The sequence below is a fragment of the Protopterus annectens genome, chromosome 1.part1 (genome assembly GCF_019279795.1).
Source record: "Protopterus annectens isolate FY-2018-M chromosome 1.part1, PAN1.0, whole genome shotgun sequence".
NCBI classification, from domain to species: Eukaryota; Metazoa; Chordata; order Ceratodontiformes; family Protopteridae; genus Protopterus; species Protopterus annectens.
In genome coordinates this window covers 129,403,655-129,416,038 of record NC_056726.1, presented here as the reverse complement: position 1 = coordinate 129,416,038, position 12,384 = coordinate 129,403,655, and the positions used below count along the sequence as shown (strand labels likewise).

The following is a 12,384-nucleotide window of genomic DNA, read 5'->3' as shown; positions in this document are numbered from 1 at the left end:
AGATTTAAACTTCTGCTACCTTGGCTGTAAGAGCTTTAAATTGTCAATTTCATATGCTTAAATATCAGCAATGTCTAATGTCACTGCTTAAACAAAAAATGTTGACAAATTCAGAATGTGCAGAAAACAAAGAAATGTAGGATTTATTGCATGCAGCTGAACAAGTAGGAAAGCATACTTTGCAATGTGGTTTTGATTCTCTAGAGGCCTCTTGCAGGGCTGCTGTTACAGGTTCTTTCATTAGGAGACATGCTTGGTTAAAAGAACAGAATCTTCCCGATCATGTTAAAGCAAACTTATTAGATGCTCCATTGCAACATGATACCTTGTTTGGTGTTAAAGCAGAAGAGGTTTTGAAGAAAATGGAGGACAAAGCTAAAACTATGCAAACAGTCAAGGATGTTTTACAGGTACAGCCTCCCAGATTTAGCAGGAACTGGCCTGCAAAGAATTGGTCCTTTCCAGTGTCAGACAGACCACAAAGTGGTAGATACAGATGCCCCAGAGGCAGATCACAGCCCTAAGGCTCATACAGGCCTAAACAATGGGGTGCTTCAGCCTCCAAAAGTGGAGAAGAAAAATCACAGCCGTACAGGAAACAGTCTCAATGACTTTCCCCTGCCAGCACCAAGCACTTATCTTCTGGCAGCTCCCTTGGGGGGAAAACTAGCACTTTTTGCTCAAAATTGGCACATGAACACTCAAGACAAATGGGTCTTAAATATCGTATCCCAGGGCTACAGGTTCCATTTTCATACCCTGCCATGGCCAAATGGTATGCCAGACCTGTCACGCAATCAATGGGCAGAGGCACAAAAACAAGTTTCATCCCTCATGGACATGAGGGCCATTCAGCAAGTACCACAGCAAGAGCAGGGACAAGGATTTTACTCAAGGCTATTCTTGGTGTCCAGAAAGGACAAAACCTGGAGACCAATACTGGACCTGTCTATCCTGAACACATTCCTGGACATTCCAAAATTCAAAATGTTAACTCTGCAGCAGCTTCTGCCCATGCTGGGCAAGAAGGCTTGGTTTGTGACTTTACACCTAAAAGAGGCATAACTGCATGTCCCAATCAGACAATCATTCAGAAGATACCTCAGATTTATAGCTGGCTCAATGCATTACCAATTCTCTGCACTGCCCTTTGGCTTATCTACTGCGCCCAGGGTCTTCACAAAGTGCCTGCCATCAGTAATTGCTTTTTGCAGACAAAGAGGAATTCAAATTTATCCTTACTTGGACGACTGCCTTATTCAAGCAGAGAACAAGGACACTCTACTACAGCATCTGGCGTTTGTAAAAACATTGCTAGCAGGCCTAGGGTACACAGTAAATGAAAAGAAATCAAAACTCGCACCCTCTCAAGAGATAATATTCCTGGGTGCAAGCCTGGCAGACAAACTAAGCAGAAACCTAATGGATCCCCACGAGTAGAAATTGCAGCCACAAGTCTTCAGCATGATAACAAGGAACTGGGGGTGCCCGGACATAGACCTATTTGCCTCCCCTCACAATTGCCAACTACAAAGATTGTGCACAAAGACTTATCACAAGCAAGCATGGAAAGTGGATGCTGTATCTTTCAGATGGAAAAACCTAACAGTATATGCTTTTCCTCCTCTGCCTCTCCTCCCCAAGGTACTCCTCAAGGTCAGACAAGAGAAGCCAAAAATGATTCTGATTGCCCCAGACTGGCCCCGCCAGCACTGGTACCCAATCCTAAAGAGCTTGTCCCAATGCCCAGCTTGGACACTCCCTCAAATTCCTCACTTATTGACTCAACAAGACAGTCAGATACTGCACAGCCAACTCAGGGCCCTAAACTTGGCAGCATGGCAAATAATGTAGCCATTCAAGACTCACTTCTTTCTAAAGCAGTTATAGATGTTATTTTGGAGGCCAGGAGGTCTAGCAACAGAAAATCTTATGCAGAAAAATGGAAGAGATTCTGTGCTTGGAACCAGGCACAAGGTATTGACACGAATGTTCCAAATATTCCTCAGATTTTGCAATACTTAACTGAGATGCTGGATAAAGGCCTTTCCTTTTCATCCATTAAAATTGATGCCTCTGCCATTTCAGCTCACTACAATACAGAACCACCGATTTTTTTCTCATCCATTGCTAAGGCAGTACCTCAGAGGGGCCAAAAACATAAGACCCCCAAGGAGAGCGCCAGTACCTGCATGGGACCTCAACTATGTCTTGGAAAAACTTACACTGCCTCCCTTTGAGCCAGCCTCTGCAGCTGATATAAAATTCTTATCCTGGAAAACAGCTCTGCTCCTAGCAATAACCTCCACTAGACGAGTCTCAGAGTTACAGGCACTCATGGCTGTGGAACCTTTCATCATTTTCCATCCTGACAGGGTTTCTCTGAGGACAAACCCTACATTTATGCCTAAGGTAGTGACCATTGTGGCACTTAACCAAACAATCCACTTGCCTAACTTCTACCCGAACCCACAGAATAAGGGTGAGAGACTCCTGCATTCTTTGGGCATTCACAGACAGCTACCCTTCTACTTGGACAGAACCAAAGCTTTCAGAAAGACTGAACAGCTTCTAGTAGCATATGCTGCAGGATCACAAGGAAAGCCTATCTCAAAGCAGACTATTTCCAAGTGGATAGGCCACTGCATTCGTTTCTGCTATCCACAGCATGGCAAATCAGTGCCTAAGGGCATTAGGCCACATTCCACCAGAGCAGCAGCCACTTCAGCAGCCTTCCTCAGAGGAGTACCAACCAAAGACATCTGAGAGACTGCAACTTGGAGTTCAGTGCATACTTTTACAAAGCACTACCACTTACCTCTCTATTCTAAATCCAGGGCAGGCTTTGCCACTGCAGTTCTGCAGGGCCTGATAGCCTCTCCTAATCCTATTTAGCTCCAGCCTCCCAACCATAGCTTTGGGATTCAACCCAATTGTAATGACTGCAACAGTGAAACACGATGAACATAGTACAGTTGTGTACCTACCATAAATGTAGATGTTAGAGTGTATTTACTGTTGCAGTCCAGGTTACCCTCCCTCCATCCCCCTTTTCCTTGCTGGGAATTATTTGTACTTCTCTATTCTTTACAACCTCTGTGGTGAATTTGCTTGTAGATCAAGGAAAAGTTGTTTTTTGGGTATGCATGCTTTTTGGCATTAGTGAGCCTACCATTTTAGGGGCACCTGACATCTGGGGCAAGAAAAACTGAAGAAAATGGTGTCGGCTGCATCTTTTATACCCCTGGCACACTGACGTCAGGGAGGAGCCGTCAGCAACTGACACCGGACCTAGACTTTGGAACTCGGGCCGACTGCAGGTAGCCTGCCAGCAGGATAACCCAATTGTAAGGACTGCAACAGTGAATACACTCTAACATCTACATTTATGGTAGGTATACAACTGTACTTTGTCGGGTGCTCCATAACATCCTTCAGGGCCACTCAAGGTAATTGTAGCCGGGAAGTCTGTCCCATTCATTGAGGAATGAATGAAAATGACAACCTCAGATATAAACGTTATGTACTCACCATAACTATGCATCTGTATTGTCCATTTTCATTTTTCAACTTCCTTCCCACCTTCCCCCATCCATTTTTTTGGGAAAGATCTAACATAATTATTACTAGGCACCATAGTTCCTGTTTGACTTCCTGATCTTCCAGCTATCACTTTTCTGTCATAGTGATCTTGAGATACCATTTTTTTTTTTTTTTTTTTGATATTACATAATAGCAGCAAAGTCAATCTAAGGTAGTGCAGTGTTCAGGAGCACTATGGCTAAGGGAGGACCTCACAAGTTGGATCTTGGAATCTAAAGAAAGTGGCCAAGTTATCAGAGGATCGGATCCAAACCCATTTGTTGAAGAATGAATGAAAATGGACAGCACAGATGCATAGTTATGGTGAGTAAAAACAGTAGATATAAAAAGTGTACACACCCCTGTTAAAAGCCAGGTTTTTGTGGTATAAAAAAATGAGACCACAATAAATCATTTCAAAACTTTTCCCACCTCTAATGTGACCTATAACCTGTACAATTCAGTTGAAAAACAAACAAATCTGTTAGGGGAAAAAATTATAAAAAAAGTACAATAAGCTGGTTGCGTACGTGTGCACACCCTTAAACTAATAATTTGTTGAAGCATTTTTTGATTTAATTACAGCATTCAGTCTTCTTGGGTACACACCTGCCATCAGTTAAAGAAACCGTGTTTAACCCCAAATAAAGTTAATCTGTTCTAGTAGGATTTTCCTGCCATTTACTCAGTTGCCTGTTACAGCAGAAGCCATGGTTCGCAGAGAGATTACAAAGCATCAAAGGGATCTCTGTGTTGAAAGGCATCAGTCAGGAGAAGGGTACAAAAAAAATTCCACAGCATTTGGATATACTATGGAATACAGTGAAGACAGTCATCAAAAAGTGGAGAAAATATGGGACAACAGTGACATTGCAAAGAACTGGAAGTCCCTCCAAAATTGATGAAAAGACAAGACGAAAACTGGTCAGGAAGGCTGCCAAGAGACCCTACAAGCAACACTGAAGGAGCTGCAGGAATTCCTGGCAAGTACTGGTTGTGTACTACATGTGACAACAATCTGTCATATTCTCCATATGTCTGGCCTAGAGTAGGGCTGCAAGATGGAAGACTTTTCTTAGACAGAAAAACATCCATGCCCGGCTAAAATTTGCAAAACAATGCGTCCAGTTTCCCAAAAGCATGTGGGAAAATGTGTCCTGGTCTGATGAGACCAAGGTTGAACTTTTTGGCCACAATTCCAAAAGGTACGTTTGGCGCAAAAACAACACATCACCAAAAGAACACCATCCCCATGGTGAAGCATGGTGGTGGCAGTATCATGCTTTGGGGTTGCTTTTCTTCAGCTGGAACTGTGGCTTTAGTCAAGGTGGAGGGAATTATGAACAGTTCCAAATACCAGTCACTTTTAGCCCCAAACCTTCAGGTGTCTGCTAGAAAGCTGAAAATGAAGAGGAATTTCACTTTTCAGCATGACAGTGACCCCAAGTATACATCCAGATCAACAAAAGAAAGGCTTCACCAGAAGAAAATTAAAGTTTTGGAATGGCCTAGCCTTAGCCCAGACCTTAATCCAATAGAAAATCTGTGGGGTGACCTGAAGAGGGCTGTGCACAAGAGATGCCCTCACAATCTGAAAGATTTGGAGTGCTTTTGCAAGAAAGAGTGGGCAAATATTGCCAAGTCAAGATGTGCCATGCTGATAGTGCACACTTATGCAACCAGCTTATTGTACATTTTTTAGTTTTTATATTTTTCCCCAACAATTTGTTTGTATTTTAATTGAACTATACATGTTATAGGTCACATTAAAGGTGGGAAAAGTTTTGAAATTATATATTGTGGTCTCATTTTTTTATATCACAAAAACCTGGCATTTTAACAGGGGTGTGTGTACACTATTTGTAGCCAATTTACCGTTTATGTTAGAGTACAATAGAGATGTGCTTGTAAGCCAAGGTGTGGTAGAACACTATTGTACTTACTCATGAGTGCTTTGGACAGTAACATGGTGGTCCCATTATGTTGCTTAGTTTTTCTAGGAAACAAAAGTTCTTGATGTTTTTAATTGAATGTTGGTGTAAATTAAGTTTATTTAGTGTTTTAATTTAACCATGAAAGAATACAAGTAGTCTTGTATTTAGAGTTGACTTAACTTTAATTTTTTTCTTCACAGGGTTGAACTAATGGACTATCTAGATAGCATAGACTGTAGTTTAGAAGACTTCCAGGCACTGCTTTCAGGAAAACAGTTTAGCATGGATCCAGACCTTCTAACTGATGTATGTATTTTATCATATTTTTAAAATAGCTTTATGAATAGTCTCAGTTACACTGTCTGTAGTATATTCCTGTTTGTAAGCATGCAGTTTGTATTATTTGGCTTAATGATAACAATTTTAACAGCCCTGAGATCATAGACTTGCTTTTTACCTTATTTGCAATTATTTATATTTTTAATTTAACACACTTGCTTACTTCTGCTTTAGTAAACTGACATGCAGGTACATGAAAATACACCTAGATGTTCTTCGTGTTTCACTGTTGCAGTCATTGCATTTGGGTTATCTGCCTGCAGGTAGCCCACAGCCAGCCTGAATACCAGATTCTTGGATTCCTGCGTTGGATGCTGTATCTTCTTCCATGATGTCAGGTTGTCAGGGGTATAAAACATGCAGCCGACACCATTACATCAGTCTTTCTTGTCGCGCAGTGCACGAAGCAGAAGCATTTCGCAAGTGCCGGTCGGCCGTCTACTGAAATTTTCGTTTCCAAGTTTCAGAACCAAAGTTTTCAAAAAAGCTACGTACCCCATTGGGGAACCTTTTTTCTTGCTCTTAAACCGATGTCAGTAAAAGTTAACAATGGTCTTACCTGTAGAAGTCAAATATCTCATAAAGATTTTCATTCGTACTGCATTCCATGCTCAGGCCCAGACCACGACGTCCCTTGCTGTCGGTTTTGCACCTTATTCAACCCCAGAACTATTCGTCATCTGTCTATTTTTGCAGCAGATTATTTTGGTACACGGTTTAACTATCCAGCAGTGGCTTCGGTAAGCCATCCGACTACCGATATTCTGTAAAAATGCAAAGATAAAGACAGAGACAGACCGCATAGGTCCAAAACTGCCGATGACGCTTCCGTTAAGCTAGTCGCCAGTTCGAGAGTACTCAGTAAGGCGCTTTCGCAGCCCCTAATACCCGCTACTTCAGATTCGCAGGCCTCTACTGAGACCAATTCAGAGTCCGGTATGCCACAAGATGCTTCTTCGACTGTGGAACCTGCGGATGTCTCTGCCTTGGATGGGTCCGGAGCCGCTGTGCACCGGCTTCTGAGGGTGTATTCAGGCCTACAGACTTGCATTTCAAACCAACGCCATCTTCTTCATCAAGGCCTAAAACTCGACCCACACCTAGAAAATCGACATCAACATTTTTAAGCTTGTTTCCTGCCTTTCCTGTAAGTGGTCTAGACTGTTTGTAGGCTTCTGAGCCCCCAAGCCTTTCTGTGTTGGAGGAAAGCCTTCTAGCTTAATTTTGTTTCTTAGAACTAGCCAGATGTTCATCGTGTTTCACTATTGCAGTCATTACACTTGAGTTATCCTGCTGGCAGGCTACCCGCAGTCGGCCTGAATTCCAAAGTCCTGGTCCGGCGTCGGTTGCTTTCGCCTCTTCCCTGACGTCAGTGCTCCACGGGTATAAAAGATGCAGCCGACACCATTTTCTTCAGTCTTTCTTGCTGTGTGGTGCCCAAAGCAAAAGCAGTTTGCAAGTGCCGGTCGGCCGACTCCTGAGAGTTTCGAAATTGAATTTCAGATCCGAAGTCTTCAATAAAGTTAAGTACCCCGTTGGGGAAACTTTTTTCTTGTTCCAGACCGATATCAGAAAAAGTTAACAATTGCATTTCTTGTGGGAAGCAAATACCTCATAAAGACTTTCATTCTTACTGTATTCCTTGCCTAGGGCCCTGACCACGACGTTGCTAGTTGTCGGTTTTGTGCTCGATTTAACCAACGCACTATTAAGCGTCTGTACGATTTTGCTTTTCATTACTTTGGCAGAAGGTTTAACTATATAATATCGTCGGAACAGCCGATGACTGGAGTTCATAAAAAGTGCAAGAAAAAAGAAAAGGACAGGCATCCGAGGTCCAAAACCGACGATGAAGCCTCTTCTAGGCCAGTCGCCGGTTCTCAGTGAGGTGCTTTTGCGGCCCCTGACACCCGCTACCTCAGAGCCACAGGCCGCCTCCGACTCCCACGTGGAGAAAACTAGGCCTCTGGATACTCAAGCTATTGGGCCTTCGGAAACTAATCCCTCAGTTTGGTCCGGAGCCGCAGAGCAGGCATCAGCTTCTGAGGGTGTTTTCAGACCTACACAGCTTTATATCAAGCCAACTTCAGAATCCAAGACAAAGACTAAAACAGTTTTAAAGACAAGGAAACAAGTACAGCATTCTCCAGGACAGACTTCCATGCCTAAGAAACAGATGCTCAAAATGGCTGAAGACCTAATTACTTTGATCAGGGGTTCCCATCCCCCTCCTGATAAGAGGCCTAGGCAAGACACTGAATATGATTCCTCTGATCAGGTTTCCATTTCCTCTGATTCCTCTTCAGAACAGGGATACTCTATTCCTCCCTATGAGGATTTTGATGCTGAAGAATCTATTCCTTCAGCTTCTCCTCCTGAGGATTACTCCTTTGGGGAAACCCTGCATACCATGAGGGAGCATTTCCACTGGGAGAGCCAAGATTACTCAGAATCTAAGAAAAGGCTCAGAGACTTTTTTTTACTACCTCATCAGAGACCTCTTGCTATTCCACCTGTTCTAGACATTGTAGATGTATTTTCAAAGTCCTGCCTGTCTCCCAACTCTTTACCTCCTGCACCTGTTAAGCCAGACAGATACTACAGGGTTCCAGAGTCTCATAAATTTCTATATAAAAACCCTGCTGCTGACCCAGAAACTATTTCTCAGGGACCCAAAGGGGTCAAGGCCGCTACTGCAAAAAACCCTGTCCCCTCAGATCGAGATTCAAGGGCACTGGACAGATGGGGGAAAAAAGTTTACACTTTTGCTACCTTGGCTGTAAGGGCTTTAAATTGTCAGTTTCATATGCTTAAATATCAGCAGTACTTAATGTCTCTGCTAAAACCGAAAATGTTGACAAATTTTGAATGTTCTGAGAACAAGGAAATGCAGGATTTATTGCATGCAGCTGAACAAGTGGGAAAAGCGTATTTTGCAGTGTGGTTATGATTCACTGGAGGCCTCTTGCAGGGCCGCTGTTACAGGTTCTGTCATTAAATGGCATGCTTGGTTAAAAGAACAGACTCTGCCTGATCATGTTAAAGCAAAATTATTGGATGCTCCATTACAGCATGATACTTTGGTGTTAAGGCAGAGAAGGTCTTTGGCTAACAAAGTTTGCAGATGACTGCAGACTAGGAGCCATAATCGAAACTCCTAATGATGTGGACAAACTACAAAAGGGCCTCACTGAGACAGATACCTGGTGTCAAAGCCATGGCCTGAAGCTCAATACCAAAAAGTGTATTGTCATCCCCTTTGGTAAAAACTCTGTACCCATGAACTACCACATAGCTGGTAGTCTACTTAATGCCGAAAATGTGGTAAGAGACCTTGGGACACAGGTGGACAGTAGTCTCTCCTTTGATAATCACATCGCCACAGTGGTCAGGAAATCCTTCTACGTGGCTTATCTCATCACAAAAGGATTCTCACCCAGAAAAAGAGGTCATTGTTCCTCTCTGCTCATCACTCATTAGACTCATTATAGAGTACAACGCCCCTTTTGGTATGTACCTCACAAGACATCTACAACAACTGGAAAGACCACAGAAATACCTCACAAAGAGGATTACTGGCCTCAAACAGATGCCCTATGCAGACCGTCTCAAAAAACTATAGCTTTACTCCTTCGCATATCGCCTAGTCAGGGGTGATCTCTGCCTAACATACAAAGCTATGTCAAACCCAGAGCTGTTGGACATGCTCCACTTAAAGAAATCCCAATCCCTCCGAGCTACATGCTCTAGGGACCTAAACCTTGTCACCACAATAAACAGAACATGATGGAGGGATAGATTCATGTCCCAGAGACTTCCCATACTCTGGAACAGACTACCTATCTATGTCAAACAGAGCTCCTCATTAGCACTCTTCAAGAAGAATCTTGATGATTGGATGGGAAATGGGAAATTCACCCTGGGGATCACTTCTGTGGCTCTGCTCGACAGGGGCACAGGAAAATAATTTTCTTGGGTGGCGAAGGCCAGGGTACATTTTTTGGCTAGGCTTGTATGTGCCCTAGGGCCGATAGCCTAGTACCTACCTATGAACCTATAAGAGGTGTTGAAGAAAATGGAGGATAAAGTTAAATCTATGCAGACAGTAAAGGATTTCTTACAGGTACAGCCACCCAGATTTAGCAGGAACTGGCCTTCTAAGAATTGGTCCTTTCCTGTGTCAGATAGGCCACAAAGAGGCAGATACAGACACCCTAGAGGCAGACAACAGTCCCAGGGCTCATACAGGCCCAAACAATGGGGTGTTTCTACCTCCAAAAGAAGAGAAGGCAAATCACAGCCGTACAGGAAACAGTCCCAATGACTTCCCTCTGCCAATGCCAAACATTTATCTTTTGGCAGCACACTTAGGGGGAAAGCTATTACTTTTTTCACAAAATTGGCACATGATCACCCAGGATAAATGGGTCTTAAATATAGCCTCTTAGGGCTACAGGTTCCACTTTCACACCCTTCCAAAGGCAAAAGGTATGCCAGACCTGCCACACAATCAATGGGCAGAGACACAAAAACAAGTTTCATCTCTCATGGACATGAGGGCTATTCAGCCAGTGCCACAACAAGAGCAGGGACAAGGATTTTACTCCAGACTTTTCTTGGTACCAAGAAAGGACAAAGCATGGAGACCAATTCTGGACCTGTCTATTCTAAATACTTTTCTGGACTTTCCAAAATTCAAAATGTTGACACTGCAGCAGCTTCTGCCCATGCTGGGCAAGAAGGCTTGGCTTGTAACTTTGAACATCAAAGAGGCATACCTGCATGTCCCAATCAGACAGTCTTGCAGAAGATACCTCAGATTCATAGCTGGCTCAATATACTACCAATTCTCTGCACTGCCCTTTGATTGGTCTACTGCGCCCAGGGTCTTCACAAAATGCCTGGCACCAGTAATTGCATTTTGCAGACAAAGAGGAATTCAAATATATCCCTACTTGGACGACTGCCTTATTCAAGCAGAGACCAAAGACATTCTACTAAAGCATCTGGAGTTTGTAAAAAGATTACTAATTTGCCTAGGGTACACAGTAAACGAAAAGAAATCAAAACTAGTACCCTCTCAAGAGATAATATTCCTGGGTGCAAGCTTAAATACAACTGCCCAGATGGCTTATCCCACGCCAGACAAACAAAGGCAACTGACTTCTTACTTCGAAAGCATGGCAACAAAAAGACCCAGTTAATCTGCAAGAAAAATTCTGCAGGCTCTGGGCTACATGGCATCCTGCATTCTGCTAATTCCATATGCAAGACTGCATATGAGGAAACTACAAATCTAAAAAATGTTTGGACTCAACATTGCCACAGCCTGGAATCATTAATTTCACTCATTCCCTGCCGGCAACAGGAGTTTCGATGGTGGGCACAGGCCTGTCACCACAACAAGGGACAGCCATTCACTTTACCCACAGCCAGGCAAACACCAACAACAGATGCATCAGATTATGCCTCGGGGGGCCCACATGGCAGGAAAATGTATTCAGGGCACATGGCCTGCAAGCCAAAGGCATCTTCACATCAATCAAAAAGAGATGCTAGCTGTACAAAATGCCCTGACAGCCTTCAAGGACCTACTTCATCCAGGACAGCTGCTGATGAAGGTGGACAACACCACAGTCATGTGGTACATAAAAAAGCAGGGGGGGCACACATTCCTACCCCCTCTGCAGACAAGCCATGATTTTGTGGAACACAGCATTGACTTACCAAGTACACCTGCAAGCACAATTCCTGCCAGGAAAAACAAATGCTTTGGCAGACTAACTAAGCAGAAACCTCATGGATCCTCACGAGTGGAAGCTAGATCCACAAATCTTCAACATGATAACAAGGAAATGGGGATGCCCAGACATAGATCTTTTTGCCTCCCCCTCACGACTGCCAACTTCAGAGATTCTGCACAAGGACTTATCACAAACAAGCATGGAAAGTGGATGCTTTGTCATTCAGCTGGAACAACCTCACAGTATATGCCTTTCCTCCACTGCCTCTCCTCCCCAACGTACTCCTAAAGGTCAGACAAGAGAAACCACAAATTATACTGATTGCCCCGGATTGGCCACGCCAACACTGGTACCCAATCCTAAGGAGCTTGTCTCGAGGCCCAGCTTGGACATTGCCTCAAATTCCTCATTTACTGACCCAACAAAACAATCAGATCCTGCACAGCCAACTCAGAACCCTAAATCTAGCTGCATGACAGATAGTATAACCATTCAGAATACACCTCTCTCTAAAGCGGTTATGGATGTTATTTTGGAGGCCAGGAGGGCCCAGCACCAGAAAATCTTATGCAGAAAAATGGAAGAGATTCTGCACTTGGAACTAGTTCCAAATATTCCTCAGATTTTACAATATCTAACTGAGATGCTGGACAAAGGCCTATCCTTCTCATCAATTAAGATCCATGCCTCTGCCATTTCAGCTCATTACAATACGGACCCACCTATTTTTTCACATCCATTGCTTAGGCAGTACCTCAGGGGGGCCAAAAACATAAGACCTCCCA

The 12,384-nt window shown here is 43.5% G+C and overlaps 1 protein-coding gene across 2 annotated transcripts in view; it reads left to right on the top strand.

Annotated features, from left to right (window-relative positions):
• The window catches only part of HSF2 (heat shock transcription factor 2), a 912,698-nt gene that overhangs the window by 646,745 nt on the left and 253,569 nt on the right, over nucleotides 1–12,384 (top strand). For both annotated transcript variants that reach the window (XM_044073756.1, XM_044073761.1), the window contains one exon: nucleotides 5,717–5,822. In XM_044073756.1, coding sequence (XP_043929691.1) covers nucleotides 5,717–5,822 — 106 coding nt within the window. The remainder of the gene's footprint in view (nucleotides 1–5,716; nucleotides 5,823–12,384) is intronic.